The sequence below is a fragment of the Mus caroli genome, unplaced genomic scaffold (genome assembly GCF_978045245.1).
Source record: "Mus caroli unplaced genomic scaffold, Mus_caroli_1 scaffold_8, whole genome shotgun sequence".
Lineage (NCBI taxonomy): Eukaryota > Metazoa > Chordata > Mammalia > Rodentia > Muridae > Mus > Mus caroli.
Window position 1 is genome coordinate 68,312,557 of NW_028227263.1, and position 26,420 is coordinate 68,338,976.

General features: G+C 44.4%; 1 protein-coding gene across 5 annotated transcripts in view; it reads left to right on the top strand.

The window, feature by feature from the left end:
- Positions 1-26,420, top strand: part of Ntrk3 (neurotrophic receptor tyrosine kinase 3) — a 399,848-nt gene that overhangs the window by 114,850 nt on the left and 258,578 nt on the right. For all 5 annotated transcript variants that reach the window (XM_021166476.3, XM_029479478.2, XM_021166477.3 and 2 more), the window contains exons 5-11: positions 2,082-2,239; positions 3,312-3,454; positions 3,853-3,994; positions 4,462-4,758; positions 11,692-11,715; positions 13,081-13,145; positions 14,041-14,143. In XM_021166476.3, coding sequence (XP_021022135.1) covers positions 2,082-2,239; positions 3,312-3,454; positions 3,853-3,994; positions 4,462-4,758; positions 11,692-11,715; positions 13,081-13,145; positions 14,041-14,143 — 932 coding nt within the window. The remainder of the gene's footprint in view (positions 1-2,081; positions 2,240-3,311; positions 3,455-3,852; positions 3,995-4,461; positions 4,759-11,691; positions 11,716-13,080; positions 13,146-14,040; positions 14,144-26,420) is intronic.

Below are 26,420 nucleotides of genomic sequence, written 5' to 3' on the forward strand. Positions count from 1 at the left end.
CAAAAATACCCAGTGCTTAAAAAATACGCAGTGACCCAAGTGCCTTTCCTCCAGGTGCCAACAGATCGATCCCCTCAATAGACCAGAGAGAGAATCATGTTCCCTTAATGGCCCTGGCATTCAGATTCAGCCTGTGCTCTTTAAGGGTTTGGGGGATTGATTAGCACTGTTCATCACTCCCCTAATACCCCAGTAGAGGAAGGATGTGACTTATTCTAAATTACAAGGAGAATCTGTGGAGAACAAGAGCTTTGAACTTGACTCGTTCCCTATCAGCCATTCTTCTTCACTGGGGTGAATGCTCCCAGAGGACAAGGACTGCCCTATTCATTTCTATTGATAGCATTCAACCACTGCCAGATACCTAACAGGTGCTCATTAAGGAGCCATTGAATTCATGAAGGAATAAAGCTGGTCCCACGTGGGCTTGGAATATATCTCGGAAATAACTAACTACCTATTCCCCCAGTGAACATGTGTTTGGGACATGTCAGTCTTAGGTACTGTGGATGCAGCGAGTTACAAAACAGGTTACATCTCTAGCCTCAATAGAGATTTTTTTTTTAAATCTGAGAAGGCAAAGAAACAAAGCAATATGAATATTTAAGGTGTTATGAAATAATAATAAATTCTAGACCGGGGCATGCAGCTAGCGAAGGGATGAACGTTATCAGGACAGGGTTGTAGTGGCTTTGGTGAAGATGATGGCCAGAGAATGCTCTACAGCTTCTTAAGGAAGTCAGGGGAACCCATCTTACAGATAAGTTGGGAGAGAGTTTGGCAGGCAAGCAAGATACCAAGGGCAAAAATTTCCAAGGCAGGTTCAAACCAGTCACACGAGGTCTGTGGCTGGATAGGGACAGGGGCTGAGGGATGAAGTGACCTCACAGGATGATGGAGAAGCATCGGCTGAGTATGGCTTGACTGATGACAAGGCAGCAGATGACATTGTGGAAGGTGGTGGGGGAACTCAAGGTTCTTGGGGCCTTAAATTCCAATGCATCTGGAAGCCATAGGAAGGTTTTAAGGAGATGACCATCTCAGCTTGACACATGTAAAAGACTCTCACTGCCCAGTGACTTAAGTGAGGTAAATTTTTTTTAGTGAAATTACTCCTTTTGAAACTAAATAAATTCATGAAGTTAATGCTGTTTATTTATTATTTTATTTTTTTTGTGATATTGCTTAACCTCCTCTGTCTTATAGCATTACTAATATTTCTATTTTACTTGCAAGCATGTGTGTGTGTGTGTGTGTTGTGTGTGAGTATGTGTATGTATGTGTGTGGACACAAGTGTATGTGAACGTGTATGTGCGCGCCTGTGTGGAGTACTGAAGTCCTTGTTGAATGATTTCCATGGTTGAATCTGGAGCTCATCAGTTGCAGGTATTCTGATTAGCCAGCTTGTTCTGGGAATCCTGTGTCTCTGCCTCCTGAGTGCTGGGATTATGGGTGGGGCCATGCCCACTTGGCATTTACAACATTCAATAGGTCTGGGGAGCCAAACTTCCAACCTCAGGCTTGAGTGGCAAGCACGTTATCAGCTGAGCTATCTCCCCAGTCTCCTTCCCTTTTTATTTTTTAATTTTAATTTTTTCTGGTGTATGTTCATTATACACAGTGAAGGGTTCCATTAAGATAATCTATCTCAAGTGTGACATGTTTTTGATCATATTCACTCCCGGATGCTCTTCTCTCTCTGCTTTCCTCGGCTGCTTTCCTGCTCCCATCTCTTCCTTCACCTTTCCTCTGGTTTCATGACTGTCTCTATATCTGTCCCTGTCTCGCTGTCTTGGACCCTGTCTCTGTCTCTGTCTCCTGTCTCTCTGTCTGTTCTCTCTCTCTCTCTCTCTCTCTCTCTCTCTCTCTCTCTCTCTCTCTCTCTCTCTCTCTCTCTCTCTCTCTCGGTTTCATGCATCTATATGAAGTCTAGGATTCCAGAATGAGAGGAAGCAGGATGACTTTATCTGCGTCTGGCTTGTTTCATGGAGGAGCAGCAGGGGCTCATTGGCCTCAGCCCTGGGAGGGAGTTGGGCCATCCACCGTTCAGGGATTCCTTCCCCTCTCTTCTTGCCCACAGGAGACTGGAGCAGAACTTCTTCAACTGCAGCTGTGACATCCGCTGGATGCAGCTGTGGCAGGAACAGGGGGAGGCGCGGCTGGACAGCCAGAGCCTTTACTGCATCAGTGCTGATGGCTCCCAACTCCCCCTCTTCCGCATGAACATCAGTCAGTGTGGTGAGTGAGCATCAGCACTGCCTGGTCTGGCCAGCATCCCACACACCCCAGAGAAGGGGTTGTGCCTCAGGCTGGCCTGCCAGGGCCTCTGCCAGCTGTCTCCAGTCTTGACCTCTGCAGTGGGTGCAAATGAGACCAAACTTTCCCCTTCCTGATCATTTCTGTCTTGAGCCAGCCTTGGGAAGGGTAGTCCTAGAAAAAAAGCAGAAAAGAATCCATGTGCCCTTCTTAGCTGATCCTTTTCTCTCTGAGTCACCTGTCAATCAAACATGAAGAAGCACATTTTAATGTGCAACCTCTAGACTTACTATATTGGGAGCTTCTGAGGTGTTTTCTAGAACATCGCTTTTATGCCCAACCAGAGACTAGAGAATGTAATCCCTAGTTCCAGTGGGAACCGGACACACACCAATATGTAAGACAGTACCCGAAGTCAGTTGAAGCTACAGGTGTGGTTGCTAGGATGCCATTCCATGGAGGGGTGCACCACTCAGACCCTGCTTTGGAGGAGCATCCCGCTGTATGTACTTCAGTTCTTGGTTCTGCAGTCTCTGGAGTGGGAACTGTCAATCAGCTGGGGGTGGGGCTATAGGTAGTACTTTTCACATTGATCTGACACGAGCGATTAAAAGACAGAAGAATTTCTTTTGGCCCACATTTTGAGAGTATGGCTCACTATGATGAGGAAGGCATAGCTGCAGGAGGGCAGTTTGAGGCAGTTGGCTACTCGGTACCCTGAGTCAGGACCAGAGAGAAGCATGAGTGTCGGTGCTCAGCTCAGCTCAGCTCCTTCTTTCTGTTTAGTCAGACCCTAGCCCATAGAATGGTGTCTGCCCACTTTGGTTGATCTATTCTCTCAGGCATGCTTAGAAGAGTTTCTAGGTGATTTTTTGAGCTTGTCAGATTCATACTAACCATCACAAGGGTCTCGCACAAGCTCAGGGAAGTTGTGTCAGCTGTGCCAGCGTTGTCTCTGGGCAAGGCAAGAAGCACCACTGTCTGCCTGGTGGCAGAGCTCCTCTGTGGGCCATCACCTGACATTTCATCTCCTTATCCCCCTTTGTCCTCCCAGATCTCCCTGAGATCAGTGTGAGCCACGTCAACCTGACTGTCCGAGAAGGAGAAAATGCCGTGATCACTTGCAATGGCTCTGGCTCTCCTTTGCCTGATGTGGACTGGATAGTCACTGGGCTGCAGTCCATCAACACCCACCAGGTAGGTATCCTATAACCAGGCCCATCAAGAGTTAAGGAATGAGTATCCCTTAATTATAAGGAAGAGGGAGAGATTGTGATCATGTTTATCTAGGAAGAAATGTATAGACCCAGATTCTGTGGAGATGTAAATTTCTTGTCATTTTGATCTTTGTTGTGGTGCTCAACCTTCTGTGCATTGGTTTCCTGTTTTTAAAAAAATCACCCAGTTTTACCATTTACCATTCAATATTAAATTGAGGATTACCTGAATTCCAAAGAATCCGGAGCATGGTGTGCGTGTTTTCAGTAGCTAGACTTCATTCGGCTTTTACTTCTCTTTTGGAGGTGTTAGGGGTTAGAAAAGGAAGGCATCCTTGTGTAAATGGTTGGTTATTGTCTTCTGATTGGGGTTTTCAGACCAATCTGAACTGGACCAATGTACATGCCATCAACTTGACCCTGGTGAACGTGACGAGCGAGGACAATGGCTTCACCCTGACGTGCATTGCAGAGAACGTGGTGGGCATGAGCAATGCCAGCGTTGCTCTCACTGTCTACTGTAAGTGCATGCCATCATGGAGGACAGAGAGGTACCAGACGGAGGCTGGGATGGGGCAGATCTATCACTAGGGCTGATCTAGAGCCCTGACCCTGGTCTTTCAAGAAGGGCAGAAAGGCTATCACAAGGCAAACCTGAAAAATACAGTCAAGAAAATTTCCTTCCCTCAGTGGAAGGTTTACCTCTCTAGTTCAGTTCCGTATTAAAAAATCTCTTAGGTTGGCCCATTTTACCCTTTGGTATCAGGAAAGGTCTCCATCTCAGGAGGGGAGCTCCAACTAAGATAGATCCAGGATGCTTAGATAAAGACACATGTTTTTCCCTTTTATTGTCTGGTGGTGGGATCTCTGCTGCACTCAGACTTTCCAGAGCAGGGTGAGAAGTGGGATCCCCATCCTACTTCCTAGAAGGTTCTTCAATACATGGGAGAATCTGTGTCCTCGAGATCAGCTTGCTTTTCCCCACAGACCCTCCACGTGTGGTGAGCCTGGTGGAGCCTGAGGTACGCCTGGAACATTGCATTGAGTTTGTGGTGCGTGGCAACCCGACACCCACGCTCCACTGGCTGTACAATGGACAGCCATTGAGGGAGTCCAAGATCATTCACATGGACTACTACCAGGAGGGGGAGGTCTCTGAGGGCTGCCTGCTCTTCAACAAGCCCACCCACTACAACAACGGCAACTACACCCTCATTGCTAAGAATGCCCTGGGCACGGCCAACCAGACCATCAATGGCCACTTCCTGAAGGAGCCCTTTCCAGGTGAGGCTTGTGCACATCTCTTCTGGAAGCTGGGGGCTGGGGGAGATAGTTTGAAAGAATGAACAGCACTGATGCCTAGTTACCTGAATAACAGAGCTCACACTGGGGCAGGGAGAGTCACTATCTGCATCTTGTGCTAACTAGGATAGCCCCATTTTCCATGGCTACCAGAGCAAACTCCAGGATGCCCCAGAAAAAACTGTTATGCCTATAAAGATGTTCTCTATTGTAGTAGAGAATTCTGGGACTTTAGAGATGAACAATATGGTGGAGAATCCTGACCCAGTGTTTTTCTTACCTGAGAATGCTATGTGGGGCTTGAGAGTATACTTTTATGATGCCTCAGTTTTCTCAGCTGTGAGAATGGACACAAGTACAAGTGCACTGCTCCACTTAGAGTTTCATTGCTTTTGAATGAGTTATGATGCAGGCTTGGTATGTGACGATGGCTCAGTAGCTCTCCATTGCTGTGAACTTCAGAGTTGATCACAGTCAACCTCATATTTAACAGATTGCTGTCTTAAACCTCAGCTGCAAGGCTTGTCTTGGACCTGACCTCCAGGGCTGGGCTCTTTTCTGTTTTTGTTCCATGGTAACTTAATGGAGAAGTAGATGATGCTACCAGATTCTGATGGTACAAGTGTCATACTGACTGGAGCCAATAGTTGTAGGAATGGAAGAACTCTGAACTTGGGGATGTGATTCTGCCTCTTTCATTCTGTCCAAATACCTTCCTGAAGTTGGAGAAGGAGAAAAGTCCAAACGGGCTTTTCATGATGGGTTATGCAGCCGATGAGTTTCTGCCCTTGTGCCTGTGTTTCTTCGGTGACTTCTGTGATTTGTGCTGAGGACAGACTAGGAGGCTTCCTGATCTTCAATCCACAGAAGTCAGAGGTTCTAAAGGGATAGAGGAAGTGTATGGACTGCTATCACACAGTTCCAAAATAGGGAGGCATCAAAAGCTGGCATCATGCTACATCTGTTTGGAGGAACATGAGGTCACAGCTACAAATAACCACAGAGTGTTGGCTCTGGAAAGCTTACTTATCTCAGTGTAAGGGAAGGAGTGCTGGGGCCCCACAAGTGACATTGGGGAAGTGATACTGCAGGTTGTCCTAAATGCTTGTTACTGATGTTCAAGGAATGACAGAGTCATACCAGAAAAGGTATAGAATGTGCTGGTAATTGAGACCTTAGCAGTTTCTATACTCTGACCTTCCCCCCTTGCCCCAACATCACCCAAGTGTGCTCACCAAGAAACCTCAAGGCATTTTCCATCATCGTGGGATCTCTTTTGGATAGAAGATGAGTCCTGACCTGCACTGTGACATCAGTGGCTTTTAAATATGGAGATTATAATTGTAGAGCGAATTAGAGTGTCTGTTTCCAATGGGAAGCTCTGGGGACATGGATAGAGCCCTGGGATATTAAAGAGGGAGGTGAGCCATTCTGAGCTCTTTCCTCTAGAGAACATTCTAGAAGCTCCAGGGCAGCAGGGACAATGGGTGATGTGAAGGATACAGCCCTGGTTTTACCCTCTCTCCTTCCAGGAGAGAACAGTATCTCAGCATCCTCCAGCCATGTAGACACAGGCTCTGTACGTACACACATATTCACCATAGTTGGTCATTGATGGTTTGGTTTTCAAGGTTTCTAGACAGGCAGAGTCAGTATCACCCGGGAATGAGTTAAACGACTTAAAATTCAAATTCTCAAGTTTCCTTAGTTCTCTTGAATCAGAGGCTCTGTGGTGAGTTCTGTAGAGATGGATTTTTCAGTTCCCTGGGTGACTTTGACAATTCCAGCTTTGCAATCAGCTACCATTAGGAATTGGTGGCAACTCAGCCCCAGGAGGAGGGAACAAGTGGCATATGAAATCCCTGAGAGCTGGAAAAGAAAGCAGCTCATTGGAGGCTCCTTCATCAGATCTGTCCATATTTTGGGATGGACCTCTATGTGTAGAAGTTTGGTTGTTTTATGAACCTTTGTGTTAAAGAGATAGATGGATGATTAACAGGCTGTGACAGGAAAGGTAGGCCAGCCGTGACATGTGCCAAGATATCTCAATGTTCAGAAGAGTAAATTATCTGGAGAAGCAGGCAGGGATAACCTACAGCCCACCTAAGCTCAACCTTGGGCTGGCTACAAAGGCAGTCTATAGATCCTGTTCTTCTCTGTTGGCCTGAGAATGTTAAAATATCATATTTATCATGGGTGTCTCTCTCTCGTTCCCAAGCAGCCAAGGGCTATGGTTAGGAGCCAGACCTCTGAGGCTGGGCAGATATAGGTCAAATCCCATCTGTGATTCTCAGGACAGGTGCCTCGGGATGCTAGGGTGGTGCTGAGAATGTGGGCAGTGCCCTGTGAAAGGCGGTAACTGCTCCGCACCTCTGTTCCTTTACCTGCGAATGGGCATGATCACAGTCACCCCCTAGGTTGCATTGCAGAGTCTTTGAAGTTCTGCCCACCACGTGCTCAGCAGTGAGCTCAAACAAAGAAGAGTCCTAATTGCTGTTGGCTCATGTTATGGTTTCTTGGGTGCAGAGATAAGGAGAATTCAGGAGTTCCAGACCGCTAGTCATCCTCAGGTCAGGTGGGAAAGCCTAGCAGATAGTCCCAGGGCAGATTAGGGTAGTGACTGTGGTTCAACACCAGAGTTCAGGTGTACACTTAATTCCCTGTCAGTTACGTGATCTTAGACACACTACTTAACTTGCTTCTCCTTCAAAAAGTTGTGACCGGGGTGGCAGAGAAATGGCTCAGTGTTAAAGGCTCTTGCTACTCTTCCAGAGGACCAGAGTCCAGTTCCCAGTACTTATATTAAAAGTACTCGAGCCAGGACTATACAGAGAAACCCTGTCTCGAAAAAACAAAAACAAAAACAAAACAAACAAACAAACAAAAAAAAAGTACTAGAAACCATGAGGGTGGGATTCAATGAATTTTAATGGCCTCTGTGCCACCAACATACACACACATGAACCTAATAAAAGTAAATCTTGTTTAAAAAAAAAGTCACGATGAGGAGCTAGAGAAATTACTCCACAGGTAAAAGCCCTTTCCCTGCAACAGGAGCTCTCAGCCTCCCTAGTGCTGTGACCTTTAATACACTTCCTCACGTTGTGGTGACTGTAACTATAAAATTATTTCATTGCTGCTTCATAACTGTAATTTCGCATCTGTTACAAACCATAATGTAAATTTCTGTTTTCTGATGGTTTTAAGCGACCCCCATGAAAGAGGTGTTTGATGCCCCCAAAGGGGTCATGACTCACAAGTTAAGAACCACTGCACTTCAAGAATCAGGACATATATTTGAATCCCTAGGAGCTATTTTGAAAAAGCCAGGCATGGTTGTGAATGCCTGTAAACCCAGTGCTGGGAAGGCAGGGACAAGACAGACTGATTCTAAGAGCTTCTGAAACAGTCAGAATAGCTGAAATTGTGAGCTTTCTGTTCAGTAAGCTATCTATTTTCCACATGTGCACACATGACTGTGCACATAAACAACTCTTATCTCTCTCTCTCTCTCTCTCTCTCTCTCTCTCTCTCTCTCTCTCTCTCACACACACACACACACACACACACACACACACACACAGAGAGAGAGAGAGAGAGAGAGAGAGAGAGAGAGAGAGAGAGAGAGAGAGAGAGAGAATAGACAGACAGACAGGCACATACACACATATGTGTGCACACACACTCACACAATTGTGAATGTTAGTCCACAGAAACAATGTTGCTTGAAGTGTTACTGTCTGTTAATGAAGCATATACATCCATTTACTGCACAGCCCTGTACCTGCTGGTCCTGTCCTTGTTTCCGCCTGTGATAGGAGTCAGAGGATGGATAATTCCCAGTATCCCTTTTATTCCAGCATAAATGTGTGAATTCTGGCTATCATTAGAGAGCAGCCAGTAGGTTTTCCTGGTCCAAAGATTACATGTTTCTTGCTTGTATATAAATGCTGTCTGGCTCCAGTGAATGACTTGCTGATTTATGCTCTGAAGTCATAGAATGATTTTTGAGATTATAGGATTCAAACATGTGGCCAAAAATATTTGGCTGCAGGAAAAATATTCTCCAAAAAATGGGAGCCTGCAGAGAAATAGAAAAGAATTGGATACTGTTGATTAAGCTGGTTCTTGTCTCTTTTCATGCTTCGAAGCTTAGGCTAAAGTCCCCATCTTCTTCATTATCCCTTAGACCAGATCTTCCCCACAGTTATACAGAATAGGCAACAATAGCAGTAGCAACTACAAACCAACCAGACCACAGTTACTGCTATGCATATTTTCTGATAGACTCCACAGAAAGTCCCCTAGTTTCTGCCAATAGTCATAGTAGGTAGCCACCTAGTCTGTGTTTTGTAGCCCAATGGCTACAGTTTCTAAGAGGCTTAGCCATGCTGGTGAGTGAGTGAATGAGTGAAGCAGCTGACGGTCAACCAGTGAATTGATTTGTCCTTATAGTTCAGGGCCTGGCAGGCTCATGACCAGGGGTTGACATTGCGGTGCAATAGCTCCCAGAGGGATTAGCAGCATCGTTATCACCTGAGAACTTAGAGAGACAAATTCTCCAGGCTGGGGGAATGGCTCAGTGGTGGACTTGTTCAGAATGCACCAGTGAGGAGCTGGAGGTGTGGCTCAGTGGTAGAGGGTTTGTTTAGAATGAGTCAGAGCCTTGGGGTGTAGTTAGGTGGTAGAGGACTTGCTTAACATGTGTGAGACCCTGGATTCTACTTTCAGCAGTGCATGGACTCTATTAAAATGTAGGCAGGTCTCATGAATCAGACATTCTAGGTTGATGATGACTCATCCTGATTTGATTTAATTTCATTTTGAAATAAATTGGGCCTTAAAAAGGGTAAAAGTTACAAAATACTGGGAAGAACTTTCTTCTATCCTTCACTGGGCCTGTTCCATGTGTCAGTGTCTCGCTCAGCCACAATATGGTGCTCAAAATCAGGACCAGACATCAGTTTAACAGGGTTATCTAACTTATTGACTGCTGACATGTGATCAGTGGTCATAACAGTGTCCTGTGTTTTATAGGATTCCACCCAGGATTAGACAGACATCAAATTTAGTTGCTGTATTGTAATCTCAGTTCCTTTGAACCTGGGATAGGTCGTTAGGTTGCTTGTTTTTGTTTCATTTTTGGTGAGAGCATCATGGAAATATTTCTCCACCCCTTTGGTTCATCCTTTTAAAGAATGTAGGATGTTGCCATGGCTTATCAGTGATGATGTCAACTTTATCACGTGTTCAGATTCTGTTTGTAAGGTTCTTCCCTGCAAAGTGACTTCTTTCACCCTTAGCTAATCAGAATAATAAGGCTTTTAAAAGATGCAAATAGCTTGATTCTTTTTCATACAGTGAATTTCACATTTTTTGATGATTTTTGCCTGCACAATTATCTATATAGTATTTACCAAATGACAGTGGTTTCTGCTTCAGTCCTCCCCTTTTTTAGTTGGAATTCCACTGTAAGAAGAACGCCCACTCACTTGTTCCAATAGACGCTTGTTTATATGAAGGAAGGACTAGTTGGTGTTCTTATAATTCATGCATTTGCTTTCTAGATTTGTCATAGTAAAGTAGTATAGACTGGGTGGTTTAGATAGCAGAAATCTGTTTTATCTCAATTCTGGAAGTTGGGAATCTGAGACCAATTGTTGCCAGGTTTGGTTTATCCCAAGGCTTCCTTCCTTGGCCTGTAGATTCTTTTATTCTGCGTCTTTGCTTGACTTTCCCATCCCCTGAGCACATCTATGTCCTAATGCCTTCTTATCAGGACCTCATGGATGCATTTTCACGAATGCACCCTTTCTCCAAACAAATAGAGTGACTTTCTGAAGTACTGAGGTTACAGCTCAGTTATATGAATCTCGAGGCAGCACCAGGCAGCCCATAACAAGCTGTGGCTCTTCTTAGTGTGCGTTTGGATTGTCTGACATCTCACTGAGCATCACCGCCTGCTTCCTCTTCCCAAGACCCGCACCTTTAAGTGCTTTCTTGCTACCCTGAACGCATGAGCACAGTTTTTCTTTTTCCCTGTGCCATATCTGAGACAGTCCATTTCTTTAGGAAACTCTCCTTCCTTTCAGTGGAGGGTGACACCAGTCATCTTCTGATGATTCCTTCTATTATGTGCTCAAGTTTGAGCAGTGCTAGTAGAGTGGTTAAGGGCCCAGTTTTAGATTTGAATCAACTCTAATTTCTTTTTCGAGGAACAGTATCCAATTACTTAGTCTCTAGAACTCTGCTTTATATCCTCTAGGAAGTTATAAGGCTTGAATGACATAGCTCTTGAAGCACTGAGCACAGCCCTTGGCTTCTAATCAATGTCCAACTGAGGATTAACTTTCACTATTGGGAGAGCCATTTCAACAAGCCAAAGTTCAGATAACACATGTCCACATGGATGATAAAACTTTGGGGAGAGAGTCTCCCAAATTTCTCAATGATCTGTCAGCATTGCCTACACACATTGGGGGAAGACACTTCATTTCAGGTCATAGCTGGGCCTGCTCTGAAGGGCCATCTCTGGTGTACTGGCACATGAAGGAGGGATGCTGTGGTCTGGGATTGAAAAGGTCCTCAATTCTCTGCCTCACAGTGAAACTAACTTAGTTGTTAGCTCCTAAGTGGACTCCTTCTTTGAGACCAGGAGCTATATCTACAAATGTCAGAGTCTCCATTTTGTAGGAATGCCCGCATGAAGAGGTAGTGCAGTTATTTTAGAGGGGAACTTGGGAAGGATTTCTTGCTATGAGGATGGGGACTCATGGTGAGTGGCAGAGGTCACAGCTAGTACAATGCTGTCCTATACAATCCATTATGTTTTTGTTATTACATTTGTTAATTGCTGTTTTGTTCTCTCTCTCTCTCTCTCTCTCTCTCTCTCTCTCTCTCTCTCTCTCTTTACAGAGAGCACAGATTTCTTTGACTTTGGTAAGTTGGCTTCATTTTGGCTTTGAAACTCTTTGTCCTGATAGTTTTGGGTCTGTTAAATGCAGACTGTCTAGTCCATGTTCCAGTTCCCTTGGCAGTTGAGGACCTCTTAGTTCATTGTGAAGACGAAGAAGACCTTGGCCCTCTTGTCTTGGGCAGTTGCCCTCTACCACAGTTTCTTCTCTAGGACTACCAACCCCTCATTCTGTACTGGGATTAAATCCAACTGAAGTATATTCTTACCTTGGCTCTCTCGCAGAGTTTTCTGAGGTATGGCCATATTGTGAACCCCATCCAGGTAGAGAAGTAATGTTCTAAGACACCCCAAAGGCTGCAACAGGTGAATAATGGATTTTGAGGCCCAACTCATCTCAGTTGTTCTTATAGAGAAAATGGGGAGTCTTTAAACTTGCCAATATTTCTCTTCTGACTTAAGAGATCAAGCATTTGACCAGAGCCTACCTTGGGTAGAACTGTGGTTTCTCATGGGCTCAGGTTCCTTGAATGGCTTCACTGAAGCTCAGTTTATAACAGAGTTGAGGGTAGGGCTGGACAATCCTAGAAGGAGCTGGCATTTAGGGCCTTTTTAAAAATTACTCTTCCATGATGGGGTCAACAGCAATCACTGCCATTTCTGCCCAATTTTAGGCCAGGGACAGTAGAACAACCCTATGTAGGAACACTCTGACCACTTGGCAATGTGTAAATGCCATCTCGGATTCCTTAACTTGTTCTTGGTCATTAAAAAAATCCTATAATCTCTCAGATGTCCCTTTAGAGAATTCATAACTTGGGCCATTTATTTCAAGGAAGTGACTGTAGATAGAGATGATGCTTGGTGCTATTTCCTGGCCCATTGACTGGTGTTTAATTCCAATTGCCATTGTCTTCTGAAACCAGTCTTAGGGAAATGTCTAGAGGGCTATTCATTAAGATGGTGAGCCTGGAATTCACTGACGGGTGAGAGGGAAATGGAAGGAGGGCCAGGAACGGAGAAGGAAAGACGCACCCTAGTCAAGGGGTAAGGGTGTCAGTGACAGCAGCTGCCCCTGTTAAAATCTTCCTAATCCTCATACTGGCCAGGATTCCAAGCCATTCACACCACTCCTGCTCTGTATTTTTATGTTGCAGTGTGCTCTCTGGGTTGGAGGTAGGAGGAGGGAGGGGCAGAGTCTGACTTCCTTTGGGGTTGTTTTCATAGTTCTGTAGCATGCATGAGGCAGAGAGCTACACTGGAACTCAGTCCTTAGTGGTGTCTGCTCATCTAGGAGGGTGAATCTAGAGACCTGCTTCCCAAGGTCTGGGCAGGTACTTATTTAGGGCCAGTCAGCTAATTGTCTTCCTCTCCTTTGTATTTCTTTTCAGAGTCTGATGCGAGCCCTACACCTCCTATCACTGTGACCCACAAACCAGAGGAAGACACTTTTGGGGTGAGTTACTTCCTGGGTTAAGAGGAACACACTTAAGGGTAGAGCCATTTTTTCGACTTCATTTGAGGTGCTAACTTGTCTACATAGTCTCTCACTTGAAACCAGCGGTAGAAAAAAAAACAGTGAGCATTGGTTTCCTTTGAGGTGGTTTAAACTGTCCTTGTTTGACGGTAGTGCTTCATTGTTTGAAGAAGCCTCTGAAGAACAGCTTCAAGCCCCAGGGCTAGGAAGAGAACAGTTTGAAATTTCCAGTCTCTTAGGAGTCTGGCTGGGCATGGCTTGCAAGACCCGTTGACTGGGCAAACCTACAAAAACCTAAGCTACTCAGAAACTATCCTTATATAGGTTTTTTTCTCCAAGTCTGTCTCAGAGTCTGAGGTTTCCCTGGGGAGAAGTAGAAAGGAGTCTCTTGAGTCCAGAACTCTTGAACTTTTCTCAGTAGAAATGCTATGTTTTAAGATTTCAGTGGGAGCATGAAGAATTTGCTTGCTCACTGAAATACTAGACAGATGTTTCTCCCAACACACTATTGTGTTTCTAGAATGGCCTCAAGGTAAGAGGGGCTCATGTAATTGAATTAGCCAATGTTCCCTAATCTAGTTGATTAATTTGTATTTTGTTAAACAAAAATTTTAAAGTTTTCTTAGGGTCTCAGAAAGACTTTGCTCCAGGGTACCTGATATTTTGACATTGTGACACTGTGATATGTATAGGTGTCCTGGGGTACAAGTGGGACCCTGAATGTAAGCTTCTGGATGCACTCACCTCAATAGCAGAGGTTTTAGGGGATCCTATTCTGCTGAATAGGTTTGTTCTCACTGGGCACAGGCATTATTTTTGACTGTCTGGGGCTTCCTGTGACTGCTCCTTTCTGTCTGTGTTTGGCTTCTAATAGGTGTCCATAGCAGTCGGACTTGCTGCCTTTGCCTGCGTCCTTCTGGTGGTTCTCTTTATCATGATCAACAAGTATGGTCGCCGGTCCAAATTTGGAATGAAGGGTAAGGTGTTGCTTTTTCAGTCCCAAGAGTTCCATGGTTTCCACCTATTGATCAAAAGATACTTGTACCTCCATCTGCTCTCTGAGAAAGCCTTTGGTCATTGGACCTTGGTAACGCTGGTAGAGATCCCTGTCTGCTGTTTTGGGTTCTTATGGAATAAAGACTGTGTGAGGATCTATAGGAACCAAACAGCAATGCTGAAAACTACTGGTTGTTCAGGTGGACTTGTGTGATGAGCATAGTTTGAGCAGGAAGATGGTTATAAGGCAAATGACAATTCTTTTCATTAGTGGATGATCTAAGGGGCTGTTCATTTGAGTGACCCTTTCCCTGATCTGTACCTATCATTGGAATCTTGTGGTGATTTAGCACGGTGAGATGGAGGGTGGTGAACTCGGGTATTGAAAAGCTGCCCGTGCTGTTGTATCTCAGCACGTAGCTCTACACAGAGTCCTGGAATGGATGCCAAGAGCAACATGGTTTCTAAATCTGCTGGCCAGCTTCCATGTACAGAGCACTCAACCCCATTATGGCAGAAGTGGAGTGCTGGCATGTGGTGCTCTGCCAAGGCTTGTAGGAGGCATCTGGCACGAGAGGGGTTAATATGATGAATTAGCATCCATGGATGTGGCCAAATGATCTGAAAGAAACTGGGTATTACTGGTTCCAGAACTGAACCTTGATTTTTCAAGATGACTTCTCAGCTGGGGCTGTCATGCCCGGCTGATGTTGGTAGAAGTGGGTAGGGAGGGAGAGGTAAAGGTTACTTAAGCAACATTCATGATGATGTTTGCCTGTAGCATTATGAAATCCAGAAAGATGAACTCCTAAGGCTTTAATACTTGAAGCTAGTTTCTTTGGTGGGAGTCTTGAGAGCAGAGAGCATGAATAACATTCATAGGAACAGACTTCCATGGATTCACATGCAAATGTAAATCTTTATGTGACTGTATGTGGTGAATGGTTGAGTATTTGTACATAAATCGAGCTAGACTTTATTACACATTCAAGGTTCTGGACCTTCCTTAAAAGGTAAGAGCACTGGCCTATAGGAAGCTACCCATAAATGATAGAAAGAGTTGAAATGTGGAGCCAGGTGGACTTGTTCTCCTGGAGGCTTCTGCCTCTGAACGCTTTGCTTTGATGAATTTGAATAAGTCATGGATGAAGGCAAGCCACATTTTCTTTTTCTTCTCAACCTCCCCTTCTACCCCTCTATCCTTTGTATGTCCTAACCTCTTTCCTCTATCTTCTCCTTTTGTTCCTTTCCCCCCATCCTTCCTTCACTTCTTCCTTCCTCTCTGCCTGTTTTGCAGAAGCCAGGATTGAACCTAGAGAACTTAGATGTGGCACAAAATTGTTCTACCTTTGAATTTACCTCCAGCTTTTGTAAATAGTTTGAAATATTGTGAGTGAGAGAAATACATGTGTTGGTAATTTCCAAATAGAAAATAGTTTTTAATGGCTCAAACAAGTCCAGACTCCTCTTGGGCACATTGACTAAAGACACATTTTTTTCTGCCATTCCTTACCATTTGTCCACAGAGCTCCACAGGTTTAGACAGGATGACTGCCCAGTGACTCAAAGCCTGCTGTCTTGGGTAATCCTTGGACCACTGGCATTGAGAACTGCTGCTATATTTTTTCTACAACTCTGTCCTTTTTATCCACGAGCAAATATCAGGATGTGGACCAAAGGGAAGAATGGGGCATTATTGCTTTCCCCCCAAGACAGCACACCAGCAGCTGAGACCCTGACACGTGCCTGGCAGTGGTACGAGAGCAGATTTTTCCTATTAATTGTCATCCTGTTTGTGGAACAGTGTGTCCCCATGTGGGATGGATTAGGCTGCATCGAGGGTGGTGCCCCCCAAGCTGTCCTTGGCATCTCCCACCTCCTGATCTCCTTTTCCAGGCTGAGCTGCCTTGTTTTGTCCTGATTGGTCCAGGAGACTGTGTCCCTACACGCAGAAACAAGGCACCCTCTTTTCTAAAGTCAGGCAACCTGAAGCTCGGGCCAAGGTGTAGAGAGATGGTCTGTCCAAGAGTGACTAATATTGCATCTCTCTGATCTTGATCTTGGTCATATTCCATTTTATTTGGGTTTCCCATCATTTTATACATAAAGAAATGTCATATGTCACAAATAATTTTGTTCTTTGGTTGTCAATGGACATAGCTCTTACTTTGAATTTTAATTTCTATGGCCAGCTCACAAATAAGTTTTTTTTTTTTTTTGATTCAGGTTTTGAAGGGATAGTTCACCATGGTTGCAGGGTCTCATTGAGTTTGTAATGGAAGGAATCTATGGCTGTGACTTCTTACTTCTGGGCTGACCATGGTATAGAGATTACTCCACTCTTTCAAGCCTGCCGTCCCTGTGATGATATTGCTCACATTCTAAGTGGGTTACTCTTCCTCAGTTAATTCTCTCTGAAAAATATTTATTGACAGATCAAAGGTGTGCCTCAATATTCTAAGTTATTCTAAAGCCAGTTGAGTTGACACTAGAGGGTATCACACAGGGTCCAAATCTAGTAAGGAAAATGACAGCCCATGTACCAGCCCATGTCCTAGCTCTGCCTTACATGAACCCCATGTCTTTACACACACTCCATTTTCAGGCTTAAACTTTCAAATCTGGGTGAGAATCCATACTCGCTCTTTGGCTTCCATATGGTTACTCAGAAATTCTCAGAGCCTCCGTTTCCTCAAGTGTAAGTTAGGAATGTTACTACTTAGCTATGGGGCTTGTGAGTGCTGTAATATGGAGGTAATTGGTTGTGTTAGTTAGCTACCCATCGCTATGACAAAACACTTGATGCCTCAAGTATATTGATACTTGAAAATATCAATATATTAAAGGAAAAGTTACTTTGGATCATGGTCTTAGGGGATTTTAACTGATTGGTACTAAGTTTATCGTTGAGAAGATGCATGAAGGAGGAGACCTGCTTGGCTTATCGTGGCATGGAAGCCAAGAGAAACACAGGGAAGACTGAAGTCTCAGATTCCCCCTCAAGCCATATTGCTAATGAACTAATGTCCTCTTTCTAGGTTCCACCCAGCCATGGCTGCTACTTCCTATTAGAGCCACAGCCCATGCCTTTGGCATATTGTCTTTAGGGACTTTGGGATCTACATCATAATGTTGGCATGGAAAGGGTTTCCTTGTCTTCTGTTTCCCTCTTCTTTCTTTTCTTGACGTATGAGTCTTTCTGGACTCCTTTTAATGTCCTTTTGTGAAAATATAGCCCCCAAGGCTCCATCATGAACCCCTTTGTCTCAGACAATATGTAGTAATAAAAATGTCCGTATTACACACTGCCCACAGTGCACTCTCATTTTTCCCCCTCACATATCATTTGTCTGTCCTCCTGGGCCTGGAGCAACTTTCGGCAGGAGCCATCGATCTCTTGGCCCAGCGTGCCAGAAACTTCATTCTGCATTTGACAGATGTTTGAACTCAGAAATAAAAAGCATCCATTTTATTCATTTCATTTGCTTTTTGTTTTTTTTTTGAAGATCTTGCTGTGTAGCTTAGGCTGGACTCGAATTTGCTTTGTAGCCCAGGCTATCTTTGACTTTATAGTCTTGCTTAGGCTCTGTACTGGCTGGTTTTATGTGTCAACTTGACACAAGCTGGGGTTATCACAGAGAAAGGAGCTTCAGGTGAGGAAATGCCTCCATGAGATTCAGCTTTAAGATATTTTCTCAGTGATCGAGGGTAGGAGGGCCTATTGTGGGTGGTGCCATCCGTGGCCTGGTAGTCTTGGGTTCTATAAGAAAGCAAGCTGAGTAAGCCAGGGGAAGCAAGCCAGTAAGTAACATCCATCCATGGCCTCTGCATCAGCTCCTGCTTCCTGACCTGACTTCCTTTGGTGATGAACAGTAATGTGGAAGTGTAAACTGAATAAACCCTTTCCTCCCCAACTTGCTTCTTGGTCATGATGTTTGTCTAGGAATAGAAACCCTGACTAAGTCAGGCTTCAAAGTTCTGTGATCTCATAGACCTTCCTTATATTAGTTTTAATCATGAGGAAAAATGTTTATTAATCTGCAAAGGACTAGTCCAGATTAATTTAGAAATCTGAACTATTGTTGTGGGGGAGGGCTGGGGGTGCTCACAAACAACTCATGTGGATATGGAGAAGAGATTGAAATGAATCTCATTATCTTTTGAGAAATAAAATGTACAGGAAAACACAAAGATGACTGAATAAACTAACAATCACAGTGCTACTATTTCAAATATTTACCATTTTATTTTATACTTCCATTGAATGTTATATTCTTAGAACAGATTAAGCATGGCGAATATCCTGAAAACCATATTATCCTGAAAACCACCTCTGACTCTGTTCCCTCCCTGGTCACAGAGGTAGCTGTTGATGTGGGCCCAGAATGCAGCTGCTAGCTCCCTTGTCTTAGTCTTTCCCTGTATCCTTTCTTTTTCTTTTTAAATATTTATAATTATTTTATTTATAAACATAAAGATAATATTATTTTGTCTGAAAACACTGCACTTTGAAATTATACAATACTACAGTTAGTGTTTTTCTTACCATCAATTTCAGATCTTCCCAGTAAATCCCTTGTATTTTGTGGCCTGACTCTAACATCAACTCATCTTCAGCCTTTTCCTTTGTTCCAATACAATCATATGGTATGCAATAAGTAACTCTATCACGATGTGCCCCAATGCATGTGTCTACTCACTATTTCTATGCACCCAGAAGATGTTCCAACTGGTAAAAAGCAGACATGCTCCACTATGTTCATAGCAGCCCTATTTATAATACCCTTTCTTTTTCATATCTTTGCTGTTTCTACATACCAATCCTTCTGCCAAGGGCCTTTTCCCAGTAAATCCATATCATGTACATGACTAAACTGGCACCCACCTCCACTAAATAATAACACTGTATTAGTCTGGTAACCCATTCATTTGTATACTTCTAGGTATATGCATGTTTTACATACAGATATCTCTGTAAGTATCCATATGCAGACTTATACAGGCTGTATATTTGAGTACATCATTTATAAAAATGTATTACTCTGTTTTTTTTAATTTGGATGTGTGTTTATTCTCTCCCCTACTTGCATTTTGCCTACTGTCTTGCCAGGTATTTCAGAACTGTCCATGGATTTGGCTGGACACCCACTTTATGGAAGATGAGCGTCTTAGTCAGATATGAACTGAATGTGTAATGTCTTAGGCCCCTCATTAACAACTTCCAACTCATCCATCAAAGTCTTGGTCTGGCAATGTGAGCTCATCTTCCTTTGGAATCATAAAGGTTTTTAAATGATGCTGAACATTCGGCTAGGGTTCGTCTCTGCTACTGATGAAGCAGAGTGGCTCAGCCTGGCAGGGCTGATCTGTGAAGTATCTCTATGGCCAGGGATGGGACCAATCAGAAAGACCTCCTACTGGAGCATGGCCTGGCAGGAACTCTGCCTCCACTGTGCTAGCCCTTCACTCTTTGATTGCTAAATCCTGGGGTGCCTGGGCCAGGTGAGGGGTGAGTACTGTGAGGTTCAGGGAGGGAGTGCACAGAAATATACAAAATTGTTTCAGAGTTTTAAAAGTAATTATGTTGTGCTAGGTGCTTGCTGGCCTGGGAGAGGGGTGGGAAGTATTATGAATTTATGATAAGCTCATCTTCACAAAATATTTTAAGATTAGATATTAGAAGACTAGGGTTTATGATCTGGCTGGGCTTCCACCGTAGCTTAGAACAGGGACTGACTTGACATAACCCCAAGCTGCTCTGTTGTGACCATTCTCAGTGCACCTGGTATCTTCATGCCACAACCTTGTTAGAACAAAAGCCAGATAAAATGCTAATCCATTTGAGCAATAATAGAATACACCTCCCAGTTTTCGTATAGGGAGAAATCCTTCTGAGAGGAAGAACTATGTGGTCTCTGACTCCTTTTCTTCATGACCATTTGAAGATCAGAGGTGACTAGAAGATTCAACACCATACAGCTTGGCTTCCTGAGGTGCTCTCAGAGGAAACAGTTGTATGGTTTTGAAGAACTGAAAACAGACCTTGGGCTTATTAGGATAATGACCCCTTTTTGCAGAGAAAGGAAACTGAGACCCCAAGACATGCAGTAAGAAGCCAGAGCTCCTCTCTCCCAAATACAGCAGAGAACTTCTGGGTCTGTGTTCATTTAGAGATGATGCATTCAGAGATGATGCATCTAACCCTGGAGTTTAGAGGTCAGGTGGGATGTGGGGTTTGGGGACATCCACGTGGTGATGGGGTGGGGTGGGGAGGAGATGTGGGATGTGAAGTGGTTGGATGGGTGGATGGGGGGCGGGGAATGGAATATGGAGTGTAAAAAATAAATTAAAAATAAAATAAAAATTTAAAAAACGTCAAGAAGAAGAAGAAGAAAAAAGAAAAAAGAAAGAAGAAAAGAAGAAGAAGAAGAAGAAGAAGAAGGAGAAGAAGAAGAAAAAGAAAGAAGAAAGAAGAAGAAGAAAAAAGAAGAAAGAAGAAGAAGAAGAAGAAAAGAAGAAGAAGAAGAAGAAGAAGGAGAAGAAGAAGAAGAAGAAGAAGAAGAAGAAGAAGAAGAAGAAGAAGAAGAAGAAGAAGAAGAAGAAGAAGAAGAAGAAGAAGAAGAAGAAGAAGAATCGAGAGCCCAGAACTGCCTAGGGTACCTGGTTCTGTTTCTTTATGGACTGGGTGAGTGTAAAGGACTTAGGAAGGTCTGAGGAATACAGCTGGATGGTGAACAGATCAGCCTGGTTCTTCAGTGTCCAGTTATCTTTGAATGTCGGAACCCTTGAATTTCACTTTCAAAACTGTTTGTTAGTCACTCTTTGGAAAACCTGGGACACATCTGTTTTGGGGTACAGGTAGAGTAGGAGGAGTCTCATTTTGTTTCCCTGACTGAAACACTTTCCTTTACTTCCTTCTGTATAATTAAAGTCTGTGGACCAAGGGAAGCTGTAAGGATAGGCAGAGGGGCGTCAAGAAATGCAGCATGAACTTCTAACAATGCCTTAAGCACTTCTATCAGCCTGCTTGCTTTTTGTCTTAGCAGTGGGATGTGTGCTTGTGCCTCTGATGGACCCGTGGGTGAACAAGGGCCATACAGGGTTGTTCCATTGTAAATTAGAGTTGGCTAATAGGTACTTATAGTAAAGTGGTTGCCTATTTGATTATGATTGGGAAGTATTAACATTTTTCCCCCTAAACAGATGGTAACTATCCTCTGAGCGGATGGTGGGATCATGCCAGAGTCTTGATTTGGAAGGACTCCCTACTGCCAGATCTTGGGAGCTGCTTTTACAGGGAGTGTTATTGCCATTCCTCTGATTATACCATGCAGTTAAGGGGGAATGGGACTTCGGGGAGTGGGGTCATTTCTGATTCCTTTCTTGGCCTGGAAGTATTGGACTGAGATGGGTTTTCTCCAGGTAGATGGAGGGAGGGGTAGGAGGAGTCTTAGAATTCTAAGGTTGGTGCAGTCTTGGCATTCTCAGCTGGGATACCATGACCACATGTCTACAGCTATGTACACAGAGCAGGGGAATTGATATAAGGGGAGTGTGTGGAGAATACCATACACAGGAGACACTGAAGGCTTTTAGAGGGAGCTGGACCCTGCATGGACATGCCACCAGTGATACTGTTTCAGAGCTGCTCCCTTGGTCCTGAAACATATACTGTTTTGAAGTTTGTTTAATGGGATCAGAAACTAAGAGCAGTACATGGGAGAAATGAAACCAGAGATGGAATTAGGTTTTCCTAACTTCTTGGGATGTGCCCAGTTCTCCACAGTGGTTGCTTCTTTCTTAACCTTTGGACCTATATCCTCATGACATGTGCAATGGAGGAAGTTCGGGCCCCTTGACTCTTGAAAGAATTGTGTACTTGGGGTTCCTGAGCTGAGACTCTTGATATAAGATGACTCTTTGGACATGAGTATGAGAGTATTTTTCTGCTTTTCTCTCTGTGTTGTCATCGGAGCTACATGTCTCTGATGTCATAAGGAGTGTGTTTCAGTTAGCCTTTTATTGCTGTGGAGAGTCACCATGACCATGGCAACTCTTATAAAGGAAAACACTTAATGGTAGAGAGCGGGGGCTGGCTTAAAGATTTAGAAGTTTAGTTCATTATCATCATGGAGGCAAGCATGGTTGCATGCAGACAGACTTGGTGTTGGAGAAGGAGCTGGGAGTTCTACATCAGCAGAAGGAAACTGCATGCCAAACTAGGCCTAGCTGGAACATTGAAGACTTCAAGGCTCACTTCCACACTTACACATTTCCTTCAATAGGCTTCATCTACTCCAACAGAGCCATACCTCCTAATAGTGCTACTTCCTATGGGCCAAGCATTGACACACATTAGTCTCTGTGTGTGTGTGTGTGTGCGCGTGCGTGCACGCGCGTTCCTTTTCAACCACCACAGAGTGCTTTCATTCTCTTTCCTGGTTTTCTGATACCTCTGGAGATACTCCAACTTCAAGAGCCCCTAAAGAACTCTCTGTATTTGGACATGCCTTGGTTAAATAGGTTACGTTTGGGGTAGGTCCCCTTTCCATGACTGTACTTTGCATGTGCAGACAAAGCCTGACTGTGTTTGAGGACTAAAATCTAGAATATGGTGCCCGAGAGCTTCAAGAAAAGGGCTTTGAGTTAGCACATGCTGTTTCCCGGCATGCCTTTGCTTCCCTGTTCTTTGTGTGTCTTTCCTCAGGTGTGCAGTGAATATCCCAGAACTCCCTTCATGGCCATCACTGGTTATGTGGAGGCCTATCTGCTCCCCTTCTTCCCTTCCTTGTGCCTAATTCTCTGGGATCTAGGGAGCCAAGAGTTCTTCAGCACTGATTTTTCTGTACATGAAGAGAAATCCCTGGACATGGAGTGCTATACAACATGCTTTCCTCTGGGGTTACCTGCTGGCTGCTCTGTTCTTGGCAGGCCACTGTATCCTGTTGAGCTGTGCCAAGGATAGCCAGTATGCTTGGCTCTACACTCAAAAGCTATTGCCTCTCAGATTCACTTACTGTTGGCAGTACAGTGTGGTACTTACTAATCCATGGCATTGTAACTGGCTCCCAAAGAGTTAACAGGCTTTTGATAGCTTAGTTTAGAAGCTCTCAGCCTTTTGTCTCCAGCTACTCATGTAGCAGAGGCTGTTCACATGTCTTATGCCTGTGGGTGTAACCTGGCTCTCCTAGAAGTCCTGGCCTTCACAATAAATTTATACCTAAGAAAAATGGATCAGAAGATGTGTGAGCAAATGGGATTCTTTAGAACGAGGAATGAAAGCAACTTCATGTTAATTTTTGATCTTAAGAAATATCCACTGACTTTTTTATATTATGTATATAATTTTGTATATTATGATCTATCACATACACTCTCCATATTGGTCTATCCCACCCGATGCATCATAGCATGGTACCAATATGGAAAACCAAGAAGGTTGTGGGCTGTCAATCTTATGGTCTTCTTTACCCAAGAGGGCTTTTGCCCCTGCAAAATCAAGTGACAGAAACTGCTCCAGAGAGGAGAGCCCTACCTCTATTCTCATGGCACATCCTTTCTCTGTGTGCATCTTCTCCTGTGGGCCTTGGGAGTTTAGTTTGCTCAGAGGAGGTGTTTGGCTTTGACTAATGAAAAGCTGTCATGTAGCTGCAGTATTCAACTCTGTGTTTGTGTAGCCTAGTCTCCTGTGAACTCAGCTTCAGGACGCCCAAAGAAGCTGCTGGCAGCAGAGCAGATAGAGCAAAACAAGGGCTGGTCAGAAAGCACAATTTGGGGTTAGGGAATTAAAAAATTATCATGCTAATAAAAACTGCCACAGAGCCAACTGCTACAAATACTCCCTCAAGCACTTTCTGGTCTCCAGCTTGCATGCTGCATGCCCATCATTGTGATGGGCATCATGGGGTGGTGGAGAAGTGTAAGGAGCAAGGACCTCCTTCATCCAGAGGAGCTTCTGGCATCTAGTGGTATCTACCACGTGCTTCAGGCCCAGATCTCCCTAGTTGAGCAAGAGTCCCAGGTTGAAGGCTTACTGACACCTCTCCATCCTTCACTACCAGTATGCTTAAAGAACAACCAATTGAGTTTTCATCCTAACACTTTATTCTCTGCCTTGCATAAATGGTGCACCCACAAACCAGAGAGGGATTCATTCACTTGCTTCTTCCCCCAAAGCACCAATTACCTAATTTGTGGGGCACAGTGTGCATGTTCAGAGTATTAGAATTCCAGTCAGCTGTAGCAGAATATTAAGGCCATGTGCAGGGCCTTTTGAGTGTGGTGTCAGGTCACAGGCTCTGAGGCCAGTGATGCTCTTATGAATATAAAATTCAGCATGGCTCAGGTCCTGTCTTCTTTATTTTTCCCTGAATAGTTATGAAGCAGCTTAAAGGAGGGAGGCTTTGTTTTAGTTTCTAGGTTGAGGCTACAGCCTATTACAGTAGGGAAGGCAGTGGTTGTGGAACAGGCCTGTGCTGATAGACTAGGGGAGAAGGGGTGGCAGGGGGAGAGAGGGAGAGAGAGAGAGAGAGAGAGAGAGAGAGAGAGAGAGAGAGAGAGAGAGAGAGAGAGAGAGAGAGAGAGAGAGGAGAGAGAGAGAGACCGACAGAGTGAATCAGAGAGACATAGGCATAAACAGTGAGAAGAGAGAGACAGAAACAGAGACACAGAGAGACAGATGGAGAGAGAGTAAGAGAGTCGTAGATATACACACACATGCACACACACACACACACACACACACACACACACACACAGCTCTAAGACCTGTTCCTCCCAGTGAACCCCTGCCTCTCAAAGCAACACCACCATCTGGGGACCAGGTGTCCAAACACAAGAACCTGTGGGGGACATTTAACCCTCAGACCATAACAGAAGGCTATTGGGAACTGAAGCCTGGGCTGGAGAGGGTCAAGGCAGGTCTTTGCAGGCAGAGGAGGAGGCCCCATGGTGGACACCCAGGCATCCTGCCAGCTTCAGAGACGCTGTCCGCTGTCCGTGGTAATGGCAGGGATCTCTTTCTTCTCAGTTCTGCTCTTCCAGTGGAAGGTATTTTAACTGGAAGGCTGCCTGCCCTCTAATGTACTGTGGAATGAGTCGCATAGCTGGCCAAAGAATGGAATTGTTTCTTTATCAATCCTGGGCATACCAAAGCTCTCTACCTGACAGGCATCTTGAGTTCAAAGGGGCCTCTGTGCATAGTGGCTGACCGTGCAACCCTGTTCCCAGGCAGGGAGAGAAGAATGTCAAAGTTTGTCTACCTGCCAGCAGGTCTTGACATGCAGCCCGAGGAGGGTGCCTGGAAGGTTCTAGAAATTGCCTTTTAAAGCGAACTGTTCCAAATAAATCCAGTTCAGTGAATTGGCTTTGGATTATTTGCAGGGCATGGGGCGGGGTGCTCTGACATTGGCCTGGCCTCTAGGAGATGTGGGCAGGCTATGATCACTATTGTTAGCCAGTATTTGTGGTTATGGCTCCAACTGGACCAGTCTTTCAACTATGCTTGCTCTGCAGTGGGAACTGCCTCCCTCATTGGCCTGTGTACTTGGCTGCCAGAAAGTATGGACACGTAGCTTGCTGTTTCTGAGTGTGTACCTGGGGAATATTTCTTGAAGGGGGCTTGGAGATTTTTTATTAAAAAAAAAAAAACTCAGATCATGAAAGCCCCAGTTCTAGTGTTGCTTCCTGGGAATTTCACCTAAGGTAATGTTTATAAATTGCTGACCATATTCATGTGCATAGAGGTTTGCCACATTGTGAGAAATGGAGCAAGCTTGCTAACTGTTCTTTAGATAACTAACAAGAAATGGATGGCTGGGTATATTACTGTTTACAAGTATAATACAATGCAGTTTTGTGTGTGTGTGTGTCTGTATATGCACACATGTGCATATACATACCAGAAATCAACATTGGTATCTTCCTCTGTGACTTGTCTTCCCCGCACCCCCCCTCTACACACACACACAGACACAGACACAGACACACACACACACACACCTTTTTGAGATAGGTCTTTCACTGAACCTAGAGCTTGCCAATTTGGCTAGGCTGGCTTACTAGTGAGTCTCAGGGATCCCCTTGTCTCTGCTTCCCAAGCTGGGGTACAGGAACATGCAGCTGTGTCTATTTCTTTTATGTGGGTGCAGGGGATCCAAACTCAGACCTCATGTTTAAATAGTGAGCACTTTACACACTGAAACATCTCCCCAGCCTCCAGATGCCAGGTGTTTTTATATCCTATTTTAAATGTATTCT